Here is a 25487-nt window from a genome sequence, read left to right on the forward strand (position 1 = left end):
TTGCTAGGAATGTGGCACCCCTGTATGTAGGGAGGAAGGGGCCAAGCTCTTCTCGGTCGTGGCCAGTGACAGGACAAGGGGAGATGGGTACAAGTTGAAACCCAGGCAGTTCCATCTCCATGTGAGGAGGAACTTCTTCACTGTGAGGGTGCCAGAGCCCTGGCACAGGCTGCCCAGGGAGGTTGTGGAGCCTCCTTCTCTGGAGGTCTTCAAAACCCACCTGGATGCCACCCTGTGCYCTGGGTGTCCCTGCTGGAGCAGGGGGTTAGACTAGATGATCTCTAGAGGTCCCTTCCAACCTCCACCATCCTGGGATTCTGTGAACTCAATGTAACAGCCTGTTTTACCTTCTTGCTTCCTGGCAGGAAGAGGCAATTCTGCTGATTGGCAGTAGGATGGGGGAAGAGKGCAGCTATAACAGCCCCGCTCACCGGTATGTAACCTCCTTTCTGTGCTGCTTCCTACCACTTTTTTCTTTTCTTCGGTTCATGGTCTCATAGAGAAAAAAAATGTATTGGAAATATCTGATTTATACTGCGTTTTGCTCTCAGCATTTCTTTTTGTCCTGTGGTTCTACTTGTACATAGAAAAAACTGCTTTTTTTTATGGTGGTGAATTAAAAAGTGCAAATGCAAGTTAAATACATGTTTACAGGCTGTCCTCCCTGTGACATTAGTTCATATTTAACTCATACTCCTTCTACTYGCCCATTTATTTTAAAAATGTAAAATGCCATCAGCCCCAAAACATGAGACCCCATCACACTTGTGTCTGCTTGTTGTTAAGCAGAGAAATTTCCCCAACCCTTAGACATAGGGATGGATGATGCTCTTCTGAATCCCAAGGGATGGGGATCTCCTGTTTTCTCCCCGTTTTGGGGCAGAGTGACCTGATGCCACCAAACTGACCCTTCTGAAGCCCATGGTGGTCAGAGCTTTCCTGCTGTTGCCGAGCTGCCTCCAGCACTTACCCCCATCTGACTTCAGCAGAGTTGATTTATCCCAGCTGAGGTTCTTGCCTGTGAGTCAAAGGGTTCATTTGGTGAATTATTTCATTAGCAGAGTCTCCAAGGACCTCCCCAGGCTGTATGAAACAAGTCGTGCAGTGAGYATTAGTGGTGAGATGGAAAGATTCCCATATTGTAACGCACTAATAATCCTGCCGGTCAGAGGATTCCCAATAGCAGGAGAAGGAAAGCTCTGGGTCTGTTCAAATACCCATTTACAGATGAGCTGCTGAAGCAGGGCTGCCTGATTTGGGCACCCTGCTGATTCCTGCTGCTCGAGGAAAATGGTTTCAAGGGAGTTTTGCTCTGGTAAGGGCCAGCTCTTACAGAGGGAGATGGGCTAGGATGAAGCACCTGAAGAGGARTTGAATTAATGCATCTAACCTGCTACAAGACTTTCTTGGTAGCTCTGATCCAGTCGTTAGGTCAAACCCACCAGGTAGCCGGACACTCCGATCCTCTGAAATCCTTGGGAAGGTGGGACCTCAAGCAGCAGAGAAGGAAGAAGCCCTTGCTGCCTTAGTGGGGTTAGACTTGAGCTTCTCTGTGTCCTGGTTCCTGTTTGCAGGCTGGGCTGGGAAGCTGCATTTCCACGTGGTGGGGTTGCTGGAGGGTGGTTGCTCCTGTGAGGCCCTTGGACACCCCGAAGGGAAGGGTTTGGGCATCCAATAGACCAGGGGAATGGCAAAACACCTCATGCTCAGTCTGATTTATTTCCCAGTCTCTTAAACAAAAGCCTTTATGTGCATAGGAGATAATTACTGCAATAAACATCTATGTACCATTAGGTACATCTACATTTGAAGGCTAGTTGGGMATTATTAAGATTTTGATCTTGCTCTGTAAAAATCCATCCATCTGCTTTGGCAACTGAAAGAGTCTGTCCTGCTTTTTAATATTGCATCAAAATGCATCCACATGGAAATTGCTTAAAGCAGCAATTAAAAGAAAACCTTTCACACTCTTCATTGTTTTCCAAGTACTGAAATTTCACGCAGTGCAATTTCATGTGGCCACTGGGAAAATTCTTGCTAGTGAAACTAATTGTTCATTAATGGGACAAGTAATATGCAACAGCAGACAGTAGAAGCAAATATTTGGCCACGAGTCTGCAGTTATAAGTGACTGTGGTGTGAAATCATGGGCTGATCTACACTGATGTACAGCTAGTGATGCCTGGCCYTCAGCAGCACTGTGAGCAGTGAGAAAAGGACAATATTTACAGTCAGCAGCCTGTGCAGGTACCTGCAGGGCTGGCAGGGGCAAGGAGAGGCAGGACCCCTGCCYTCCTGTCTCCCCTGCTCTCTCTGGCCCAAGGAAAGCCCTTTTTTTGTGGGAATCCCTCATCACACAGTGGCACAGATCAGTTGTCCCAGGTCTGCCTCTGCTTCTGGACAACCTCATTCTCTCTTTGCCTCGGTTTCCCTGTGCTGTAGAACAGAGGTTGTGCTGCTCCTGTGCCAGGGTGATGTGCTGGGAGGTGGGTGGCTGGAGAGGTCGCCTAAGGGCAAGTCCTGTTCTGACCTCCTAGCAGACATTGGAAGAGCTGAACTCGCCCTGTATTAGGGAGGAAATGCTGTGGACTGGAAAAGATGTTAAAAGGAAATAAATATCCGAAGTGCTGCAGTCTGTTATTGCATACAAAGCTCTAGTGCAGATTTTAAACCTTTGGGGATGGCAGGAGCAAATGCCCTACCCCTTGGCCCTGGAGGGGTGTTCCCAAGGACGAGCAAGGGGACATTCCCAAGGAGCATTCCGGGGCTGTGCGGGAGGGTGGCAGCGCCGGCATTCCTGGGAGACCTCTGGGCAGGCGGGCGCTGCGAGGGGCCGCCTTGGCTTTGCTTGGCTTGCGTAAGCTTTAATCTAAAGTTGGAGATGTTTTTAGCTGATCTGTGTTAATGTTGGGTGGAATTAACATGCATACGGGGAGACCATGTGACCCCCTGCCCTCCCCTCTCCTCATCGCTTTAACGGATTCCCGCCGAATCGGAGCGGCTGGAGCGCGGCGGGGCCGGGCTGCCGCTGCCGGCTCCCACCAAGATGCCCGCCGTCTCCATCCTTTACAAGGGAGCCATCATCATCAGCAGGTACCGCGAGGACGAGCGGAGCGGGTCAGGGGCACGCGGAGGAGAGCTCGGAGAGGGAAGGGGAAGGAGGCTCTGCTTCTCAGCGGCGTGCGGTGCTGTAACACTGTCCGTGAAATCCCCCTGGCCAGGATGATCCTTTGGGTTTGTGTATYCGTGAGGAAAAGGGGTCTGGGTTATTCAGTAGGGATGATGCAGGGACGGGGTGGATGCTCTGCTTGTCATGCTGTTGTTTGATTTATTTGTCTCCTGTGAAGGCTTTCTCCTGTGTTTCTGGATTTCTGAGGTGATGGGTGTTTAGGGGACAGTCACTTGGAAATGAAGCTTCCTTGAGTGCTCCGTTTAGGAGCAAACCCTCCCTCGCTGCCCCTTCACCCCTGCTCCTGCTCTAGGGGTGTTTGTGTCTCTCATTCTCTCATCTGCTTCTTCCCTGATGCTTGTGTGTTGTATTAATCGTATTAATAATACTTGATCACGTCAAGTAGGCATTGATTTTACCAAAAGCCACCCTAATGTTACATTATTTGCGTAGCTTAACTTATTTCCTGTTTGTTCCTGGTAGGATTTCCTCGGGTATTTATGCAAAATGCTCTGAAAAGGCTGGGCAGTTGCTTCATGGGGCTGGGTTGGAGCTTTGGAGAGTGTGTGAAACACTACAAGAACATTAAGGTATTTCATATCTAATGAGGAGAGGGAACTTGCTGTCAAATCTGTCTCTTAGACTAGTTCAATATTGAGGAGCATTTAAGGTGTCCTCTGCTTGAAGAAAGGTTCCCTGAAGTTTCTTGTGACACATTAAGAGTGGGATGAGCAGAGTGTGCRCCAAGGTCTTCTGCCTCCTTGGCTGAGTCCAGTGGAGATCTGGGTTCTGATGTTGATGCAGAAATTCTCTTTTCCTCCTGCAAGGTAGATATTTGGAAACGGGAGTGTTTGGGGAGAACTGGAGTGCCTCCTTGCCCACCYGGCTCTGGTTTGCTCACCAATCCTGCCGAGGTGATCAGAAGGGAGGAGGAAAAGCAACATCTTGGATGACTGGCTCTTTTTTTCCAAATTAAACATAAAAAGAAAGCAGGGTGACTTACAGCTAGTCATAATGTCATCTGCAGCCTCTAATCTCCCTTTCAAAACTCCACAAATAAAGGCAGGAGTTTCTGAGCTCCGATGCCAGAGCTGTTTGCTTGTGTTGAAGCTACTTCCATTCCAGGTGTCTCTTGTCTGGCAGGGCAGCTGTCTTGGAAAGCGAGCAGTTAACTTTGCTGCTTTGGTCTGTGTCTGCGTTGCTGGGTGTCCGTGGGATGCTCTGTTCTGGAAGGTGCTCAGGAAGGCCGGATCCACACTCGTTCTCACACAGCGCGGGGTCCTGAGGCTCCTTTTCCTTGAGATGTGGAAATTTGGGATGTGGAATGTGGATTACTCTGACTTTACGCTCCCTTCTGTGGGGGAAGGTGGGGATGGTTCTGGGATGGGAGTCGAGAGAGGCTGGCTGGTGCTGCGAGTGACTTTAGTGACAGGTAGTTTGGGTGACGTGTGACACCTCCCTGGAGCCCTGCTGCTTTCCCAGAGCTCGTCCGTGGGTGKTTAGGGAGACACTGCAGTCCAGCTTGGCACGGAGCAAACTGACAGTTAAGCTCCTGTTTTACTGGGCTTGGCCTGTGGTAAAAACACTTCAGCTCTTAGTCTGATAAGATACAAAGCAAAACTTACTACATCCCTTTTTTTCCTCTAGTTCCCCTGACATAAACAGAAATGCAGCAAAATAAATTGTTTCTCCTTGTTGTGCCTGAGGTATCAAGCCTTGGAAATGGACTCGCACCCTTTTTCTTCATCACAGATTGTGTGTGTTTGTGAAACTGGCTTATTCTTGGAATATTGGTTCGAGCTCTGATCTCATTTACATGGAGCTGGACAGCTGTCCGGCCCCATTAATCCAGGGTAACGGATCACAGACAGGTCCGTCAGATTTGCTGGGTGGAGATGATGATGTCCATCTCTGCACATATTTCCCATTGACTTGTGTGAATTTTGGGAGGAAGCCTGGGGCAAGAGTGATCTTCTTAGCCACTATGGACTTGCATGGGGCCGARTCCTTCAAAGCCTGGCGAGAAGGGGAGGGAGTCCTCGTGTGTGTGCTTGGTGCACTTGTGTTTTACCCTTATTTTACCCTGTCAAATCTCTCTCCTCTCTCACAGGACACTCATGGGACCGTATGGAATGGATCGAGTCGTGCATTGCTTTGACTTCTACGACTGTGCAAATGGGCTGGGTGAGTACTGCCCCCCCGAGCAGGGGATGTCCTAGGGTGCTGGGGGGGCGGGAACAACCCCCTCATCTCCAGCATCTGTGTTGTGGTTTCTTCTCCCYATTTGAAGCCTGACCACTCGCAGAAGCGCTGCCTTTTGTGCTTGCCTGCTGGTCAAGCCTCTGATGTCAGCTTGCATGGCAAAGAGGTTAAAATAAGGTCAAAGTCCTGATTAATTCTGTGCTTACTATGAACAGTTGCGGTGCTTAGAGCTGCACAAGACCTCAGTGCAAGATGGCCCTTTCCCTAAGCAGGGTTTCTGGGAGCTGGAAGCTTCTAGGAGAGGGGGAAAGGAACCCACACCTGTGCTGGGCTCCATCTCCCTCCCACTCCTGTGGTTGCAGAGTGATCGTGGTCAAGAAGTGCAGCCAGGCTGGCCCATGTGAATGCCAGCCYGAGCTGTTAAAAGCAATGTAGCTACAAGCAATGCTGTGACACCAGAGTGACGTATGGATGGCACCTGAGCTGACATAAAATGGCATAAAAAAGATCTTGTCTTATCTGTCAGAATGGGGGAAATTGTTTCTCCGAGTTTAAATTATGAATCTAACTCGCACATTAGTTAGGGCTTAAGTTTCCTGAGAACTAAGATTGCTTGTTAATTATTTACTATGTTTGTAGCTCTTGGGCTGAGTACCAAATATTTGTGCTGCAGAAGAATGGCTTCAGTAGGAGCCCTTCCCCCTCTGTCTGATTCATGAAGTATATGGGAGTTCAGAGTAAGTTCTTCGCTCAGCGAAGAAGGTATTTTAATCTCCAGAGGTAGAGTTGGTTGAGTTGATGGGATTTTAGCTGATGAATTAGATTAGCTTGTTAAAGGAAGAGACACAAGTCTAACAAGGATGCTGCAGAGGCCGCAATGTAGCGATGTGCAGGTGATACCTCCCCTGGAGCCCCCTTGCGAGACCCTGTATTCCTTTTTCCACCAATCTGGCCAGAAGCAGGTAAGAGCTTTGCAAGGTACTGCAATATGCTATAGTGGGCTGTGATGCTACAGCTTTTCTGATGCTACTAAGAGCTTTCTTAGTGCTCTGAGACATGAAAGATGCAAAATAAGCACTAGTCCTCCCAAAATCATCCTTCACTGCCCAGAACCTAGCACAGAGTAGTCTTTGCAGAAGCTCCTTGTCTGCCATAGATTTTTTTATTTATTTTTAGCTAGAGAAAAGAATTCTCTGTGAACCTTTGAACCCACGAGCCTTCCTATTTGCTGCTAGCATTCAGGTCCTGTTGTTATTCCAGCAGAGTTTCTTTAAAGGAGAATCTGTCCACTTCACACTGGCATGGCAGGTCAGCGTTTGGCCCCAGGTCTGTTATTTTGTGGCTTTAAAGGGAAACCCACATGTGAACCTCAGCAAAAGTTCAAAGAGGYTACCTGGCAGCTCCTAAAAAATGAACTTTGAATTAAAGAAAAGCCATCAAAGGGAAGTGTTGATTAAGAAGCATTTCTCCGAAACACCAAGATCCCATTATCTTGACCTTCATCTCCTTAGGACAGGGCAGCGAGTGATTCACCTGCAATCTGTCCCTTTGTCCAGACAGAAAAACCTGGCAGGGACTGTAAGATCAACAGAGGGATTAAGGGAAATGTAATTGAACATTGCTAGCTTAGACTGTGCAGAGCGGGAGTCCTCTCCACGGYGCATCCCGAGAGGAGCAGGGCACAGCCGCACGCAGTGCCGATGGAGCTGGCTCAGGGATGCACGGCGGGGCAGAACTACTCCTCCATGAGCACTAGCCAAGCATCAGCTCTTCTCTAATGCTTTCCTGAGAGAAGTGCTCACCAAGCTGGGTGGCCACTGCACTTTCCAGTTTGCATGGAGAAGATGACCCCAAAATGCCAGTGTGCCCCATACCAGGGGGCAGAGCTGGCACCAGGAGGCTTTTGGATCTTGCGCCTTGTCCCAAGGCCCTGGACCATGGCACACATCTGTTGCTTGGATGCCAAGCCCCCTCCAAGCCACCGGAGATGATTAGAGTTGGGCTGAATGAGCAGATTAGCTGGAACACCCCTTGACCCGTGGTGCACGGAGCTGCACGGCAATCCAAGAGCAGGTGAGATTAGAGGCCTGAGAAGTTGAGAACTGTGACACTGGCATTAGTGGGAACAGGATTAAGTGCCCCAGTGTAGCTCAAGGCCCTTAAAGCAATTTAAAGAATCTTTAAGAATTTCAGGCAAACTCTGTGTAGGTCAGTCTAAACTACGATCCAACCTGGAATCCCCCTGTAAACTTTATTCTGCAAAAAAGAAGCTCCTGGAGACATCAGCATCAACCACAGGACCCTTGCCAGAAAGGAAAGATTAAAGGGAGAGATCCAAAATAGGCTAGATTATCTTGTCCTAAGTATGACTTAATAAGCATTATGGTGAGGCTTTGATGCTGTGATAATTAAAGAGCCGTTATTTACCTAAACTGTGTCCCAAATATAAATTTGGTTGGAGTGTTTATAAAATACAAAAACTCCCATGAATGCAATTGCAAACTCTAAAAGCTCCAAACAAAAACCAGAGCAAAACCCTGCAGAGCAGACTTGARCCATGCAGAACTAGTGTATTTTGGGGTTTAACTGTCGTAAATTGTTTGAGATGAGAAATCTTGTGGCTTGAACAATGCTAGAATTTGATCCAGATTTGGTGGCACAAATAAGAGGACATCCTGTGTGTGGACAGAGCCCACAGTTGGGTGCCTCCTTCCTACCCTTCCATGTCCAAAGGGGATGGCCCTAGCAGAGCACCCCAATCGGGGAGGGTGCTTTGGGTGCTGCAGGTCCCTGGCTGCTGCCAGGCCCACGTGGGTGGCAGGGCAGGGAGGCAGAGGGCAGGTTTGTTTTGCCAACAAGGGAGTTCAAAATCAGTTTTCACCCCCTAAAGTTTGAGTGTGTCTGGGAGTAATGCTGTGAGTAATCACCGATTTTAATAACAAGATCGGATTTTCTACTCACATTGTTGGGGATCAAGGAGGATTTGTAGATACTTCTGCTATATTAAGCCATTATTACAATTGATTTGTGGACACAAAAGGGAAATGAGTCATTATTGCTTTTGATACCTAGACAGAAGAGCCTGCAGAAGCCACCCTCTCTGTCAGAAACAGGCCTCATTGCATTGGTATGTGATATTATAGTTGCAATTATTTTGAGATGCAAATCTTACATGATGTCTCATGCATTTTATCATTTCTAATTGCTTTAGGTACTTTAGGTGCATAGAAAGATGTATAACTTCTTTTTGAGTCATCACATTGGCTTAAATATAGCTTCTAGTGTCCTCCCTCCCCTCAGGAAGTGCTGTGACTTGGCCTCTGTGAGATCCACGTCTGTGGAGTYGGAGCTCCTTGCCAGGAGCTTCCTAAACATGTCCCCAGCCTTGGTGTCTGCTCCACAGGCTTTCCCATCCAGGGCTGTCTTCATGCCTGACCTAGGTATGAAGAAGACTTAGATGAGCACATCTCGCATCTGCTTGGGACGCAAAGCTCATCACCAGCCAGCCCTGCTCTGTCGGGAGACCACAGCTTCTGCCAAGAACCAGTTCAGCGGATCTACGGCTGGCGATCCTTGGCCATGAGTGGCCTGAGTTTGTTTTAGCTTCTCTCTCTCCTCGGAAGTTTCGTCTGCCCTTGGGGCTAATGGGGTGCAATAGCTGTCGTGCTCTGGAGTCCAGAGGYACCCGACCTGCCAGACGGGCCAGGCCAGTCCTGCTCTGTGAAGCTCCCGGTGTTCAGATGTTCAGGCCCTCCTGGTTACAACACATCCTGTCTCTGCAGTCACATYACCCAGCCAGTTCGTGCTGTTCTGCATAATGCAATTCCTGTTATTTCTTGAGACTTCCACAGTAGTCCTTTTTGACTTAAGGGGGGGGGGGAGAAGTAATAAGGCATTAAAATGATCTCAGTGCTCTGCCAGATAATCTGCAATGAAGTAGTTATTGGTGATACTATCAAGCACCTAATTGACATGTTATTGGATTGGGACTATGCCACGACTAGTGGCTTATCTCTACTCCTGCCTGAGGGCACAGTGCTCCGTGTGCTCCATTACTCCCAAACCAGGGCCTGAGAATTCAATCTGCAAAGGCCCACAGAGCCTGCACTGTGCTTCCCATTTCTGTGGGGTTCTGAAGACTGCAGGGGAGAAGAATATGCCTTCAACATGGAAAAGACATATGGAAGACATTCGAGACAATATGGAGAAGAAAAATGGACAACTGGGTGGTGAGAAACCTTGTGAAATTCAGTAAGGGCAAGTGCAGGGTCCTGCACTTGGGGAGGAGTAACCCCAGACACCAGTACAGGCTGGGGAACAACCTTCTGGAAAGCAGCTCTGTCGAGAGGAACCTGAGTGTTGTGGTGGACAACAGTTGACCATGAGGYAGCAGGGTGTCCTCATGGCTAAGAAGGCCAATGGGATCCTGGGATTCATTAAGAAGAGCCCCTCCAGCAGATTGAGAGTGGTGATTGTTCACCTCTACACAGCCCTGGTGAGGCCACATCTGGAGACTGTGTCCAGTTCTGGGCTCCCCAGGAGAAGTGAGATGTGGAGCTGCTGGAGAGAGTCCAGTGCAGGGCTATGAGGATGGTCAGGGGCCTGGAACATCTGCCCTATGAGGGAAGGCTGAGAGAGCTGGGCCTGTTCAGCCTGAAGAGGAAAAGGGTGAGGAGGGATCTGATCAGTCTCTATAAATACCTGAAGGGAGGGGGAGAGGAGGATGGACTGGCCTCTTTTCAGTGGTGGCCAGCRTGGACTAGAGGAAAYGRCCACAAACTGAAGCACCAAAAGTTCCACAGGAACCTAMGGAAATTTTTCTTGACAGTGAGGGTGACAGAGCCCTGGAACAGGCTGCCCAGAGAGGTTATGGAGTCTCCTACGGTGGAGATCTTCACAACCCACTTGGACGCATCCTGTGCCACATGCTCTAGGTGACCCTGYGAGTGCAARGGGTTGGACTAGGTGACCTCTAGAGGTCCTTTCCAACCTTAAGGATTCTGTAATTCTATGATTTTGATGGTTCAAACCCAGTCAGGAATGCAGGGCCATCACTGGGGTGGTGTTGAGATTATGTACTYGGGAGGAGAGGTGACAGGTTGATGTGTACGAGAATGAAACATATGATGGCAATGTGGTTCTAATCCCTGTTTTAATGGGTGGTGCCTTGAGATACTACCTTTTTCCTTAGAGGTCAGAAGTGTCCTAGGGCAGGTTCAGGTCAGATATCTGTGTACCCCAGAACACCCATCTGCCCTGTGGTCTCGGTAGGGAATTCACTGAGGTGAGAATGGTGTCGCTGGGGCTCTGTGAGGCCTTCAGCAAACACTGATTCCTCATCCTCAGCGTGGCACTAGGGTCAGCACCCTTCCCTCCTGGTGTCCTGGGAGGCCCTTTAGTGATTTAAAAGTTCAAGGGAGCTGTGAGGAGAGAAAGTGGTGTGGCCTGAAGCACTACGAGTGACCCTTCCACCATGGAGCTGCTCCTCTGCATGGCCCTTGTCCTCAGGGTGCCCTCTCCTCGCGGCATGTTCAGAACAGCAAAATGTCTGATCAGCAGGTCTCCGGGAAGATTTGTTAATTAAAGCCAGGCTTTTTAATCCTGCTGTCCACAGCCCGGATCATGGAAGCAGGATTTAATGAGAGCTCGACAAGTAAGTCTCTTCAGCCTTTTCCTGCCAGACAGCTTATGTAATTCTGGCCTGCCACGAAAAGCAAGTGCACTGGAGTCCCCTCAACTGGGGAGGGTCAGAGCTATGGGTGAACGTGCCCTGCTGGTAGGACCCAACGAAGATGCTGCAGAGCATCAGTCGCCGATACTCATGTTTGACCTGTGCACTGAGCAAGAACTTGCTGTATTTGCCTGTTGTGCTGAGAAGGATGTCTGGCTGRGGCCTTGCACGGATCTAGTTGGCTTTGGAGGTGTTGGTGCATCTCGGACACCACTGCTCAAGGATGGTGTTGCAGAGCGCTGGGTGCCCTGTGGCAATGTGGGGGTTTCAGAGCAGTTGAGCTCCTAAGATCGTTGCCTCCAGGCTCTCAGGAAATGCTCTTGTCCCCAGTGACATGTCCTGTGACAAGATTTTATTGACTTCATCAGAGACATGGGCACAGGACGCACCAGCTGCAGCCAACGACTGAGCTGATAGAGCTTCTCCATCAGTGACTGCTTTCACTGGAGAGGAGGACTTTTCTGGTTGATGGAAGTTGATGTTCTCTGCTGCTCTGTTTCCTGAAACCTCTCTAGTTGTTGTTCTGAACAGAAGCTTTTAGACTCTTGTGTTCCTGGCCGCATCCTGGTGTTCCTGCTGCTTCCGTCACTGCCGGAGCTCCTTTTGGCTGCRCGTGGTGGGTTGCTGCTTCTGCAGCGCAGAGGATTTACAGGACAAAAAATAGTTCTTGATTTTTTTTTTGAAACTATTTATGTCTAAAGCTAATAAAGCAGGTAGGGCACATTAGCAAGTCTGATGGTTGCACTTAAATGCCTGCAATCACCTTCTGTACAGTTTACCATACACTTGAAAACATAAGGAGCTGATGCCATCCCAAGTGCACGTTCCTCAGCTGTTTCTGTGAGTTGGGAAATCTGTGGAATAAAGAGGAGGGGTTGGAGGCTGTTGTTGTGACGTCCTGGGACTGYGTGGGAGGTTGTTTCCCCACCATGATGGCCCAGGACAGCACTCGCCCCTGGAAACGCTGCCTGTTCGTGCCTTTGTGCAATAAGGTCATTTCCCTCTTTCTCTCTCCCGGTAGGTATTAAGGTAATTGGTGGTATCAAGGAGCTCACAGGAGARGAATATGGAGTTTATGTCAAGAGGATCCTGCCAGGGGGTGTTGCCTATGCTGATGGTGAGTTAAGAAAAGCTGAAGGATAGGGTACCCGTTTTATGCACCGTGTTACTGATGTCAGAGACATTTCTGTGATGTCAGAGACATTTCCCTGCAATTTTCCAATAGTGAGGAGTCATTGTAATGTCTGACACTAGACTTCTGTCTGGAGTCAAGGACATTTAGATGATTCTAAGGCATTTAGATGACTCCACTGTACTTACACCATGATGCATCCATGCTTCAGAAAGAGCTCACTTCATTTTGTGTTATCTCTTTCTCAAGAGTCATTAATTGTATTTAGCCTGGAAATTCCCTGAGATCATTTTTGCAGACTCTGCTCTGGACTGCACCATTGGTTTCATTTTGAAACTTCTTCAGATAAGGCAGTATTAGGCAAGGGTTTGCAGAGCTGACCTTTTATAACATAAGCTAGAAAGATTTTTTCAAACATTACAACATCATTTGTTCATGTAATAAAAGAAAATAAATCCAGAACAGGTGGAGGTGAAACTCTTGGGTTTTCTACCTGACCTCTAAAATTAAATCAAGCAAAAGCTTTACTGCATTTTTTGTGTTTGCTGTCATACCTTCCTGCAGCGTAGGAAGTGCCGTGACAGCGACACGGTTGTTGTTTAGGGAGGCTGCAGAAACTTCATCTGTGGACGTCTTGAAAAACAGGTTGGATAAGCTTCTCACGAATGACCTGTTCATATTTCATCTTGCCTTTGTGTAAAGGGAGGGACTTCCTGACCTCTCCTAGTCCCTTCTAGCTGTATTTGCTGCAGTTTCTATCCATTAGTTTTCTTTCCTAGGTCGCCTGCAACCAGGAGACCAGATCCTGGAGGTCAATGGAGATTCCCTAATTGGAGTTACAAGTGAGAGGTACCATATCCAAATGGGGACTTTACATTCCTGTTGGTTTTGTATAATTCTGAGATATGTTTTAGGCTGTAGGCTTGCRTAAAGAGCTCCAGCACACTGCTTGGGCCATGCCCTAATGCAAGCAAAGCACCCAGTGCTGTTCTCAAGAGTCAGCTGTATTATGGGACTATTACAGACTGAAAAGTTTCTATATAAAAATAGACCGGGGAACCCAAAGTGTATTATGAGAAATTCATGTATGATCTAGAATGCTGGCTGAATGTGGGAATTCCTTATGGGAATGGTCATTTTCTCAGTATTTTTTTTTTTAGCTTTCCATGCACAGTGCTGTAGGAACATGTGCCTGTTACAAAAGGGCCTCATCTGGAGCTGCACCACAGCCCTGAACGGCTGCCGAGGAGGGAGGGCTAGAGCTGCCCCCTGGCTTATGGCTCCCCTCCATCGGCTGCTGTTTGTCCCCAAGCCCCTCTGCTCACAGCCACGTGAGATTAACCAACGCATCAGCTCAGCCACGCAGGGGTTCCCCCCAGAGCCGTGATCCAGCCCCTTGTCTCAGTGCCAAGAACATAATTAACTGATCTGGGTGAACACCCCACTTGTGGGGCACTGTTTTTTCTTTAAATATTGTGCTGCACCACTGGCTGCATTGCACTTCTGCCCGTCACTCTTTAGCTACCACAACTGGATGGATCGTTAGAAAGCAGCACAAGGAGCTTGTCCTGCTCCCAAATCCCAGATCCTGCTCTTTTTGATGGAGGATGTTCCCGATCACATTTCTGCAGCTACAGGGGCTGTGTTATGCAGGGATGCTCTGTCTGGCCTGTGGACCTCTGATTCCAATTGGGATGCGTGTATTTTGAACTGAAAAGTAGTGGATGTCTCCAAGGAGCCTTGCAGAGGGATCAGCTGTGCAGGGAGGTGTTTGCCTGATGGCTCGAACATATTCTGGGTTTGCTTTATTATCAGGAGCTTCTAAAGTTAGCATAGAGACAGGAAGGTGGGGAACGACTTAGCTTCCCTCCAACCCTGCTGCCGGCAAGGTCATCAAGGCAAGAAAATCAAGGCTGCTTAACAAATATTCAGGCCACCAGAGGCCTCTCCCTCAAAAAAAAAAAAAAAAGTCATTTGGCTGCTCTGTAGGGCTTGCCCAGGACCTGGCTCGCTGCYGAGCCTGGTGTGAGCGTTGATGTGTTGCAATCTCTCTTGTCTGTCCTCTTGCAGGGCTGTGGACATCCTGCGAACAGCGTCTGCCACCAGCCACATGCGCCTTCTTATAGCCCGAGATGACGATGCCAGGTAAGGTGGTGKTGTGTGTGCAATCGTGGCACTTGCTGGCACCAGTTGCTGCACTGCTATTGAAGGACCAAGGTGGATCCTGTCTGGCTGAGGAGTGTTGGAGCCACGTGCCCTCTCTTCTCTTGCTGTGCAGAGATGTTATTTTTGGGCAGGTCCCAACCTCCRTTTCCACCAACAACACTTGGGATGGGAATTGCAGTTCACAAACAAAACTGAAACCTTTGAGGAAGGTGGCCAGAGGTCTTCATTAGCTCTAGAACGGTGGAAACATTCAGAAGTTGTAACGGGAACAGAAATAGAGGTGCTGTTACCATCCCTTTCCTTCCCAGTTAGACACATTATGCTAAGGTGGTCTTTCTCCTGGATGTGTTTTCAATTTCAAGGCCTAGGAAGGGCTTTAGAAATAGAGAATCTTGCCTTTTCTTGAGACAGTTGGATATTTGAAAGGATAAGGAAAGAGTTGAGTTCTGTCCTGRCCAGACAATGAGGGTCCCAGGGCAAGGTTATAGAAACCAAGCTGCAGATACCCACACCCTGTAAGCTGAATWCACTTGAAGTATCTGGAGCATCTTGTCCCTTCTGAAGAAAGCACGTCTGGGAGATGCACCAGCAACCACTGCAAAYAGAGCAGGTTAAGGTCAAGTGCAGTTGTGGGCAGGCAGCCAGGGCCTGAGATGATGCTGAGTGTGAAATCCAGAGCAAAACTGCTCATTGRACAGAGCCTGTCTACAAAATAACTGCAGATGCTGGTGGCTTCCARGCGTGAGAGGCACCAGGACTTGGTCTGCTGGCTGCTTCCTGCTGAGCAGGGATGGAACAAGGCTGCAAAGGAAAAGCCAGCACCCAGGGTGCCAGACCAAGAGGCAGCGCTTTGTGCAGTGGTGGCAGCACAGGGGCAGGTGCCAAGGTCTGTTGAGGTTGGCGGGACAGAGGTTTGCACCAAACGTTAGCGGCTTAAGCTCGGGGAATCGTTTGTTGAACATTGCTGCAGCCCCCTGGGGTTGGAGATGAGGCTTTCATTCGTTGTCCCTCAATGGCTATAGAACACTATTACCTTGACAAAATAGTGAGAGCACCRTATAACGAAAGGGATAAGGTGGAAGGGTAAGGTAGTTTTGGTGTGGTTATATTCTGCTGGAAGAAATATCTTGCATTAATGGTTTCAGCTAGTTTTATTTTGCACTCCAAGTAAAAATAACATGTCAAATTATTACARTAACTTGTGAGTTTGAGCTGCTGAGGAAGCGCTGAGTAAAGTGATTAGATCACCCAACTCAGATTTGGGAATGTGACTTTTTTGGTCTGAATAAATTTGCACGGGTCACTGTAGTTTTCCCAGTGGTGATCACTTTGCCTTGCTTTAGCTGAGTAAATAGCAGTGGGCTTCTTGCACYGTCTGATGTGCTGTACCAGAACTACGAGGGGTTTGGATCAATTCCATTGCAGGAATAATTCCCTGGAGACACCTGCACAGGCTGAGYAGGGGCAGGACTTACCCATATCCCTTGTGGAAACATCTTGGTTTTCAGCCAGTGTCCCCAGAACAGACTTTTCGCCTGTACCATGTTCATCTGTTCCAAGCTTTTCGGGTATCTCAACATACCTCTTAATATCTTAAATTGCAGCATATGTTTCTTAAAATACACGTGGCGTGGCTGGGTCTGCAGCTGCAGCTCCTTTGTGCATCTGTCAGCTGAGCCTCCCATCACCAGGAGATGCAGATTGCTGTAAATAGACAGGCTGGAGGCAGTGAGGGCAACTTAACTTTAAACAATTWATTTGGCCTCTGTTTTGCTGTCGGGGGCCCGTTAAATCTGCAAAAGGTTACCCAGAGGGAGAGCAGGGAAGTAATCAGTTTATTTTTTTAAAGATTTGCAGAGATTTCACTTACATAATCATCTCACAAAATGTTTAATACGTGAATACATATCTCCTGGATTAAAAGCCATGGGAGAGGGGGAAGGATTTTTCTGCTGTCTGCTTTATTCTTAGTTTTGTCTTTTTTTATTTCATGTTATCTTTAAACAAGGTCCTTGAGCTCAGCCCAGCAGACAGCCCTGTGTCACGGATGGAGCTGTGGCCAGTGGCACTTTATTGCCTGGGTTTTAAATGAGGAGGGACTTGGCCAGTTGTGGGCAATGATCCTCATTTACACTGAGGTCTTTTGCACTCTCTTCTCAGCCTAAAATTGCCCTGGTGTGAAGCAGACACAAGGCAGGTCTATTCTATTGACAGGCCCAAAAATTGGCATTGGCTTTGCCATATTGTCACCTTCAAATGGGCTGAAATGGGTCTTCTCAGGATGCCTTCCTCYGAGCCCAAGCATTAATGCCTAGCAAAGTATTGTCACACGCAGGCCATGGCATTGCACAAAGGGACACATAAGCCTATCTATTTGCAGATGTTGACATGCAAGTTTTCTTCCTAAATCCAGAACATGGAGCTGTGATATGGGGTGCTCTGAAAGGGTGAAATGTGATTGCGTTTGAAAGAACATTCAACCTGCTTGCCAATTTTCCCAGTGACTCAGCTGAGCAGCATTTTGTTGTGGCTGCCCTTGGGTGAATTTGACTTATAAAGGCTGCTATTTCTTCCTGAAGTTAATTACAGAGCCAAACTGCCTGTGCTGTTAATGGAGCTTAGTCCCAGCGTGTATAAGATGCATGCTTTCCCCTGGTGACATCAGGCAAGCTACAGAGAACTGCAGTAATGCTGTGGTGTCAAGCAGAAAAATCAGATTTAGAGTTAAATGTGGCAGATTTGGAAGATGTTTGGGTCTTATTTTGTCTATATTCATCTCTAGCTAATGAGGATAAGTTTACTGCATGTGTGTAATTATTGTTTATTTGTTCTCAGCCTGCAAGTTGCAATAGTTCCTTACTTCTGTAAGCTGCACAGATATCCTCCTGGTCTTTCAGGTTTATCATTGTGAGAAAGCCTGTTTGTGCTGCACCTCCTTGTGCTTGCAGGATAAAATGCTAATGCAGTGCATCTCTGTGCATGGTTTGCATAGTCACCTTGGTGAAAACTTACTCTAATATGGCCTGTATCAGAAGAAATAGGGAAAGCAGGCTGCTTTCATGTCACTGTGCTGTCCTCCTTATCCTGAACAGTTTCCAAGTGACACACGCTTCCAGCTGATCCAGGAAAAGGTGAATAATGCTGCTTCCTTTTGCTCACTATTCAGTACAAAATGCACTGCCAGCAGCTCAGCCCCGCTGAGTGATTCCCACCGATACAGCTTTCCCACTGCCCCTGCCAAGGGACAGGCTTGCCCTGTGCTCCCRTGTTTCCCGGCACGGTAACTGTTTGCAAGGCTGTGATTTGGGGCTATTTCTTCATGTTTGGGTTCACCAAAACATTGGTGATTGTGATCTCTGTTGCTTGTGCATTCTTGGACATTTGCTGAGGACAAGTGGAGTGAGAGGTTTGGCCTTTGTGAGTGACCACAGARGACAAACTTGCAGGTGTTTTGGGGACATTTTGCTGCCTTTGTGTTGCCACTTTCATTCACATAACAGTTTTCCAGTATCTCTTCCTCCCGCACTCCACCACGTACTGGCAGGTGAACAGGGCAGACGCCGCATGCTAAAGCCACCCATGCTAAAGCAATATCCCAGAATTTGCAGAGAGGCTGTTACCGAAGTCCGTGCTTGGCCTGGTGCAAATGCAAGATAGTCCCTTTGTACTGCGAGCCAAAAAGTACTAAATGACCTTCCAYAGTTCAGGCAGCACCTAGAAATTAGCTTTAGCCATTGGATTGTGCATGTGAGCACTTAATGCTAAGCCTAAAGACTTGTGCAGGGGCCAAACCCTGCAAGCCCCACGGCACCGCAAAGCCATGGGGTGCATGTACCCCTTGCTGCCCTGGCATTTGCAGAGAAGCAAACCACAGCAAGGGCCTGAGGGGCAGCCCAGCATGGCAGGCTCAGCAGCAGCACGGCCTGAGCTCGCTCTGAGCTCGCCAGGTGAGTGCAGCCCTGTTCCCAGGTGCTTCTGCCAGGAGCAGAGTCCAGGTCAGGCTCTGGACACGGAGCTGCAGTGTTGTGGGTGCAGAGCTGACAGTGATGCTGGAGCGCGGGCTGCTGTGTGTGAGAAAACAGCCCTGTGTGATGGCTGCTGCTTGCACGTGGCTCGCAGTGCATAGGGGTTACAGTCCCCCTGACCTGCAGGTTTTGTTTGCTGCAACAAGCTGTTAATTTAGGYGGTGCACAACCTCTTGTTGGGTGTGCAGACACTGTGCTCCCGTGAGACCTCTGCTGCATTGACCCTTTGTTCTCCCRCGGACAAAAGGGCAGGCCCAGAGGTATTAGGAGATAAAACAACACTGTTCTGCAGAAGAAATGACCCCCTGCTGCTTAATCTGCAGCAAAGTCAGTCTGCCACTGGCTGCTGCTGGCAACTCTGCCTCTGCTCCACGAGTCCAGCTGAAGTAGATCTGGGCTGRGTTGCAAGCCCCAGACCCTTCATTTTCTCTTTTGTAATAAACAATAGCTGGCGAATTAATAAAATTAATTTTCTACCCATTGCAACATTACTTTTTTGGGGAAATAAAATTGGGTGTTTAGAGACCTGATAATTTGGGATATTTTAATAAGGTCACATTTTAAATATTAGAGAAGGCTTCTGAAGTCTTTTAGCATCTGAGAGCAAAAGAAAGGTTGGTTAGCATTCCTCCGGGGTCATTGGTCATTAATCAGTAATGTTTGGGTAATATCTGGCCACTTATATTCCTCCAAACACAATGCTGAGGACAAAATTGATTCTTGGGAGGTTCATACAAGAAGTGTCGCTTGCTGCAGGGATAAGCATGTACTTCAAGTTAGTCATGTATTTTATGTCCTCGGCTCCTGCTTTGTTGGTCAGTGCAAGCCCCAGTTCAGCCAGGATGACTGTTTGTGACTTGGCAGTTGGTCACACCATCCCTATAGCAAAAGGATGGGCTGGCCAGTTTGCAAAGCACCTGTAGGCTCAAAGCTGTTTGTGCAGGCTCCTGAGCAAATAACCTTTCCCTTTGTGGATGAACTTAACATGGAGCAAACAACAAAGAAGGCCCAAATCCCACTTACCCTTGAGTATAGCAAATAGCTTGACAGCTCTCACTGCTGATTGGATTTGCTTTGCGTAAAGAGTAAGAGCTACTTGACTGGTTGCATTTCCATTTACTGAGTTTTTTTTTTTATCCTATCATTTTTAGTTTGTAACTTTTTACCTGCTCTGATTTATCATCTAAAGATCATATAATATATGACCAAAAAAACCCACCCAGCCCCAAACAACCCTGCTGCTGATAGCCAGGTAATCACTGAAACTAATATAGCTCATACTGCTAATCAAATTCTYGAAAATTGGATCTTCATTACAAGAAGTCATGGAGGGATAGGTCCATCAAGGCTCAAGTTACTGTCAAAATGGGATTCTGAATAACCTCTATAAAGATAAAAGTGTTCCTAGAATATTGGAAAAAATTAAGATGCTTGCATCAACAAACTAGAAGACAGCAAGCAGCTGTCCTATTGCTATTGAATCCTTGCTATTGGATTTGCTATTGCTATTGGATCTTGGTATGTTGTTTTTCCACTTACTCAGTGTTTTTATGAATAATTTTGGTGTATGAAACTAGTGCTAGCTGGAATAGTTTTGTAGCTGATGAGCTTTCTGAACAAAGAAGTTGTTTTTTACTTAAGGTCATAGGTTTAGTTGATAAAGACAACAGCATTGATACAAAATATTTGAACTCGCCAAGACGTTCCAGTAAGTATTGTGCGATACTTGGATGTAAAATTGGCATTAAATGGGATGAATATGGCATATATTTGTTGGCAATATTAGATAAAGCAAACATTACTTTTTGAAGTTKGTTAATGAGCTGGTGGTTAATGGGAAGACATAAATTCCTGRGAGCGTTTCCAACAGGAACCGAAGGAGGTGATGATTCATCCCCCATTTAATRTTGTTGACTCTCCTCTAGCCAATAATACAGAACATCTGTGTGCTCGTGTGCTAGCAGTGCAAGAGCAGTCTCCTCGCTGCTCGGGAAGCTTTGCCCTGTGGTTTCCTACAGGTTTCTGTCTCAAGGTTTACAGACAGTCAAGTATGAGAGCTTGCCACTCATAACTGGGCTTTTGTTGTGGCTGTGGCATAAGGAGGGCACTCTGCCCGTGTGGATTCCCTCATGTATTAAAGGTGAGCAACTAATGTTGTTACCACTGCCCCAGAAGTGGCACTTTTGTTGCTCCTCTCACCTGCTTGGCTGCTTATTTGCCAGCACCTATAAGGAATTAGTCCTTCTTGAGGCTTTTCTGCCTGTCAGAGGTGGCTGGATGTGTCAGGAAATGTTTGGATGATGAAGGGAGAGGAGAACACAGACACAGCAGATCTGTGCTCCTGGGAGCCTCATTCCCGAAGGAGGCTGGCATAGGAGGTCACTCCTACTTGGCTCTGCTGGGTGAGGTTGATATTAGTACATGGCATCCCTCTTCCCAGCCTACTGTTCAAAACAGATGCAAGATTCTCATGGCAGCTCAAGGAAGGATTGGAGAAAATGCTGCAGGAGTTGGTAAAATGCAGTTGATGGTGGTTCTTAATGCTTGAAGACCTCAGTGTGTCTGGTTAGGCTGGTTCTGTCTCTTGTGTGGGGGTATCTACAGCTCACTGGAGGTCAACAAGTTTGAACAGTTATGAGGTGGCCAAACTTGGTCTGGAAGCATTTGAGCACTAAGTTAGCTTTTCAAGGGGATCAATAATTAATCTCTTGGCAAGGTGAGATTCCTGGTGTGGGCTGGAGCTTTGTGGGCCCCTTCCCTGCTGCAAAAGGCATTCCAGCCTGGCAGGGTTGAGGTGTTTCAAGAGGCAGCTCACCTGGGTCACAGAACTGGCTATCCTGACTACACAGAAGCTCCAGTCCATCATGGGCAACCTCATGGCAGTGCGGAATTCCTATTGGTATTATCCCTTGGAATCACAGGGAATTATTACCCTTAGGAAGAGAAATTTCTTTCTGCTCCTTACTGCAGGAGAGGTTCTGGCCTATAAACTTGGTTAATATGTCAAAAGCATTAGAACCTCATTACAGTCAGGGAGGAGATTGTCTTGAGCAGCAGATGACTCTATTATGTTTTGATTTCCAGGAGAGAGTTCTCTGAGCTGATGGAGAAGTTTGGCTCCCAGAGCAACACGGGTTCAGCACGGAGCTCTCCTGTTCTGCATGGTGGAAGTGAGTACTGCTGTCTGGTGAGCAGCGTTGTGGGCACACAGCTGCTGAGCTTGTGCCCTCGTGTGAAAAATGGAAGTCCCTTTGTCCTCCTAATAACACRATGTTCTTTATCCAAGTGCTGTTTTGAGGGAGTTTTGATTTGATAACCTGCTCTTGTCAGTGGTATGCATTTGGGTGGAGGATTGAAGGAAGAAAAATCCCACTTGTCATTATTAGAAGCACTTTGATGCATCCTGGGACACAACATGACCTGTGTCCTAGGTCATCGACTGAATATGACCAGTAGTGCCTGTACAAAGCAAGAAATGCCAAGTAAGCAAGYGAACCAACTTCCTTGTGGTGAATAAAGGAGAATGAGTTGGAGTTCTAACAGCCTTCCAGATCTCTGACCTTTGCTTCAACTGTAATACTGGACTGGTAGCTCTAGAATAATGCCTATCTCTGCATATGCTGCTTTCTGCTACGGCTTCAAAGTGTCTCAGTGTGCTGAATGATTATTATTTTTCTTTTGCAAATTAGGAAATGGTCAGAGAGACACAACAGTGTTGGCCTAGGCCATTGGCCAGCATGTCGAATCATGTCTGTGTGTGTGKGGGGGGGGAAGGGGKTGGCTCTGGCTCGGTGTATCCCACCCCAAAGACTGCCAACCGTTCCACTTATGGAAGAGATAGCAGTCTGGCAAAGAGCTAACAGTCACAAGCTGAGGTTGTTTCAAGGAGGCAAAATGCCCTCTACATGAAGAATATACTGGTATCTTTAACAAGCACATCTTTTTCCTCCAAATAAGAATTGAAATTGTGTCAACCCTCGGTGGTGGAGTAGAGTAAGAGGGTGGTACTGGAATGTTTGAATTCCTTGCACTAATTCTGCTTTTGCTCTTCAGGTCGGTATCTGGAAAGTACATCCTCGGGGTCCTCCTCGCGTTCTCAGAGTCCGCTGCTGCTGAGCCCTGCCAATTCTCACAGCCCGTTCATCGCAAACTCGGCACACTCTCCTCACTCGCAGTACGTAATGGTTACATAGTGGAGGCCCACCACAGCCTGCCTGCTGATTGACACTGCTGATTGACCCTTTTGTACACATTTTGTACAAATTTTTCATAATTTAAATGGTCTGCTATCAAAAGTCAGTTGGGCAAGGTGTCAGTCAAGGTTTATGGTCATCTGTTTCAATGAGCAGCTAATAGTGGCTTGTTGGAATGTTTCAGTGCTTGGCTTCCCGATCCTTATTTTGCATAAAATGTACAGTACCCTCTTCTAAAACATATGTTGTTTAAGAAGTTTCTTTGTGAGTTCAGCCAAAAGTGAGATATTCCAAACCACTGGTCAGTCATGATGATCACTGAATATTTAATGTTGCTTAGGAATAGATCCCATAAATATTTCCAGTGCTTGAATGATGGCTTTGTGTAGCCCTGTGCTTCCTGCATCATTATATCACCATAATGACTTACAATGCATTTGCCTGAAAAGCTTCCCCAATGAGACAGTTAATATGTTTGGAATGTGCTTAACTATATAATTGCTCAAGTTCTTGCCCTCTAAAAGTTAGGAGAACCCATGGTTAACAGCCATCTGAGGGGTCAGTACATATCATCTTTTTAAACTATCACAAGCTGAATAATTCAGTGATGCTACTGATGCTTTTAGAAGGTGATTCTGAACTGCATGCCTTGCTCTTGACGCATTTACACCAGTGCAACAAGGGTGTGAGCATTGCCCTCTCCATTCAAACACTTCCGTTGCCCTTTGCATTGGTGTAAAGAGAGATTGCTTATGGAGACTGCATCCCTTTGTGTCTAGACCCTGTTTTAGAGTATGTGCTATCACATGGTGATCTGTCCTTTTCATATTTCAAAAGATCAAAGGTTTGGACAGGGCTTGTGGTCTGCAGTCTGCTCTCCAGGTGTTTGGGGTTGTCCTGCTTAGGAAGGACAGTTTGAAGGTTGTCAATTGACTTAGAGTGGAGACCRTTAGTTCTCAGGACCTGCTGCTTCTCTTCCTTTGCTGGTGTAAATATGCCAAGTCACTGGTAAAGAGAATCAGGCCTTGCTGCAGACACGTTAAATCATCTTGGCAGGTAACAACTGCCACATGCCAAGTATCAGCCCTTTATTAGGGATTTGCAGAGGACAAATGTTTGGTACCAGCGGTTTAAGCTTTCGTAACGTGAGAGATCCTTACAGAGCAGAGACCAACTCATCTGTTTGGCAGCTGGTTTGGATAAACTAGACATCATTGCTCCACAATTAACTRCCTTTATGCTACAATTAGTCTACAGGGGACCTAGTTTCACAGGGTCATTATTCAGCACTGCCACTCAGCTATGTTCAGTGTGTCTCTGAAGAATAGCCAGGCTCAGGTTGCTATTCTTGGGAGAAACAAGAGCCAYTGGAAATTACTAGCTGTGCTGAGCATTAGCTGCAGGCTACAGAGAGGTAACTTAGACCGGGTGCAGTCATGGGTTTGCATCTGGCTGAAAGGGTTAAGTAGCTACCAGCCTTTGTGGCCCTGCCATCTATTACCTGCTGGCTTTATCCTCCTTGCCTTTCACAGCAAGGCCCAAAATGGATGTGTGAGCATTCCTTGCTCACAGAGACAAGCAGGCAGTACAGCTTGAACTGCCTCTACCTGTTTMTTGGTGCTGCTGTGTCTTTACTCTTTGCTGTTTCATTATGTGTTAAGTTCTTACACTGTGGTCTCTCATCACGATGGTATCCAAAGTCCTTCCATCTCATTAAGTCGTGTTACTTGGATATGATTCAGTCTCTCCACAGACTGACTATCTGACATTTTGATTTGGATGCAGCATTTTCATGCTGTGTCTTGTTGTATTTTCCCAGAATCTTTATTTTGGRGATGCTTTCCATACGATTAAGATGCGTAAAGCCCCTTTGCTGCACATAACCTGGTGGTTTTCCCCGGGGCCTGCTGCTAGTTTGGAAGGCTGGCGTCAGTATTGCTCCTTTGCTGTTGTGTTTGACCATTGCTGATGGTATTGGTGACGATTTTGATACTGGAAGCTGAAAACTACATGATATTATGTGGAAGAGAAATAACCGGTAAAATCGGTGAGGTATAAGACTGGTCCTGGACCTTTGCTCTGCCATTAAAGGAAGCTCAGAAGTCAGTAACTTGTTCCCACTCTTAGTGCAGCTGCTCATTGTCCTGTGCCATGCTCTGTTTGAGAGGAAACCTCATCATCATCATTCAGGATTCCGTCGACTCTTTCTTGAAAGCTTCCATTTGCTGTGATCCTATCCAGTCCTACCAGCCTTGGGGTAGGTCAGTGAGGTCTCTGGTCTCCTACAAAGTCTCTTACTGCTACCTCTTCTTTCCCATTCAGAGCCACTTGCCATGATTCTGTTGGTGGCCTTTTGGGTCACGTTTAGCAGGAAGGTCTTTGAGTGTAGGGTTTGGTTTCCTTGTTACTTCTCCAGGCAGTTCCAATCAGTGCACAGTCCTTGAGCCTTAACTGGGTGAGTCGTTAGCATTAGTACTGTAGAAATAAATCAGAGTGGTAGTTATTGCTATAAATACACTCAGGTTTTAAGACATCTTGCAAGGTTTTGAATCCAAACCTTGGTGAGACAAATTCAGATGTGTATCCTGAATTTGCTCGTTTCTACGTGCTGCTTATAGTTGACCAATCTTTAGATTTCTGTCTAGTGATCTAGGCAAGTGTAGCTGAATTTGAATTAAAACCACATCAGTGCTTTGTGTGCTTCTGACTAAAGCAACAAGGTGCCAAATGTGCACAGGCTAAACCTTTATTTTTATCTTTAATTTCCAAATAAAAGCAAGTATTCCTCGACATTTGTTTGTATTCAAACCAAATGTATTCATAATGCTAAGCAATATCTGCCAAGAAATTGGAATTCTTATCTCCTCTT

The 25487-nt window shown here is 47.1% G+C and overlaps 1 protein-coding gene across 3 annotated transcripts in view; it reads left to right on the forward strand.

Annotated features, from left to right (window-relative positions):
• The first annotated feature begins 392 nt into the window (after positions 1-392).
• Positions 393-25487, forward strand: part of LOC112955704 (syntaxin-binding protein 4-like) — a 41912-nt gene continuing 16817 nt past the window's right edge. For all 3 annotated transcript variants that reach the window (XM_026049038.1, XM_026049039.1, XM_026049040.1), the window contains exons 1-7: positions 393-433; positions 5280-5353; positions 12124-12219; positions 13014-13083; positions 14305-14379; positions 21510-21595; positions 22479-22599. In XM_026049038.1, the coding sequence (XP_025904823.1) occupies positions 396-433; positions 5280-5353; positions 12124-12219; positions 13014-13083; positions 14305-14379; positions 21510-21595; positions 22479-22599 (560 nt within the window). In that variant the 5' untranslated portion in view covers positions 393-395. The remainder of the gene's footprint in view (positions 434-5279; positions 5354-12123; positions 12220-13013; positions 13084-14304; positions 14380-21509; positions 21596-22478; positions 22600-25487) is intronic.

This window comes from Nothoprocta perdicaria, unplaced genomic scaffold, assembly GCF_003342845.1.
Source record: "Nothoprocta perdicaria isolate Ctin4 unplaced genomic scaffold, notPer1 scaffold_59, whole genome shotgun sequence".
NCBI classification, from domain to species: domain Eukaryota; kingdom Metazoa; phylum Chordata; class Aves; order Tinamiformes; family Tinamidae; genus Nothoprocta; species Nothoprocta perdicaria.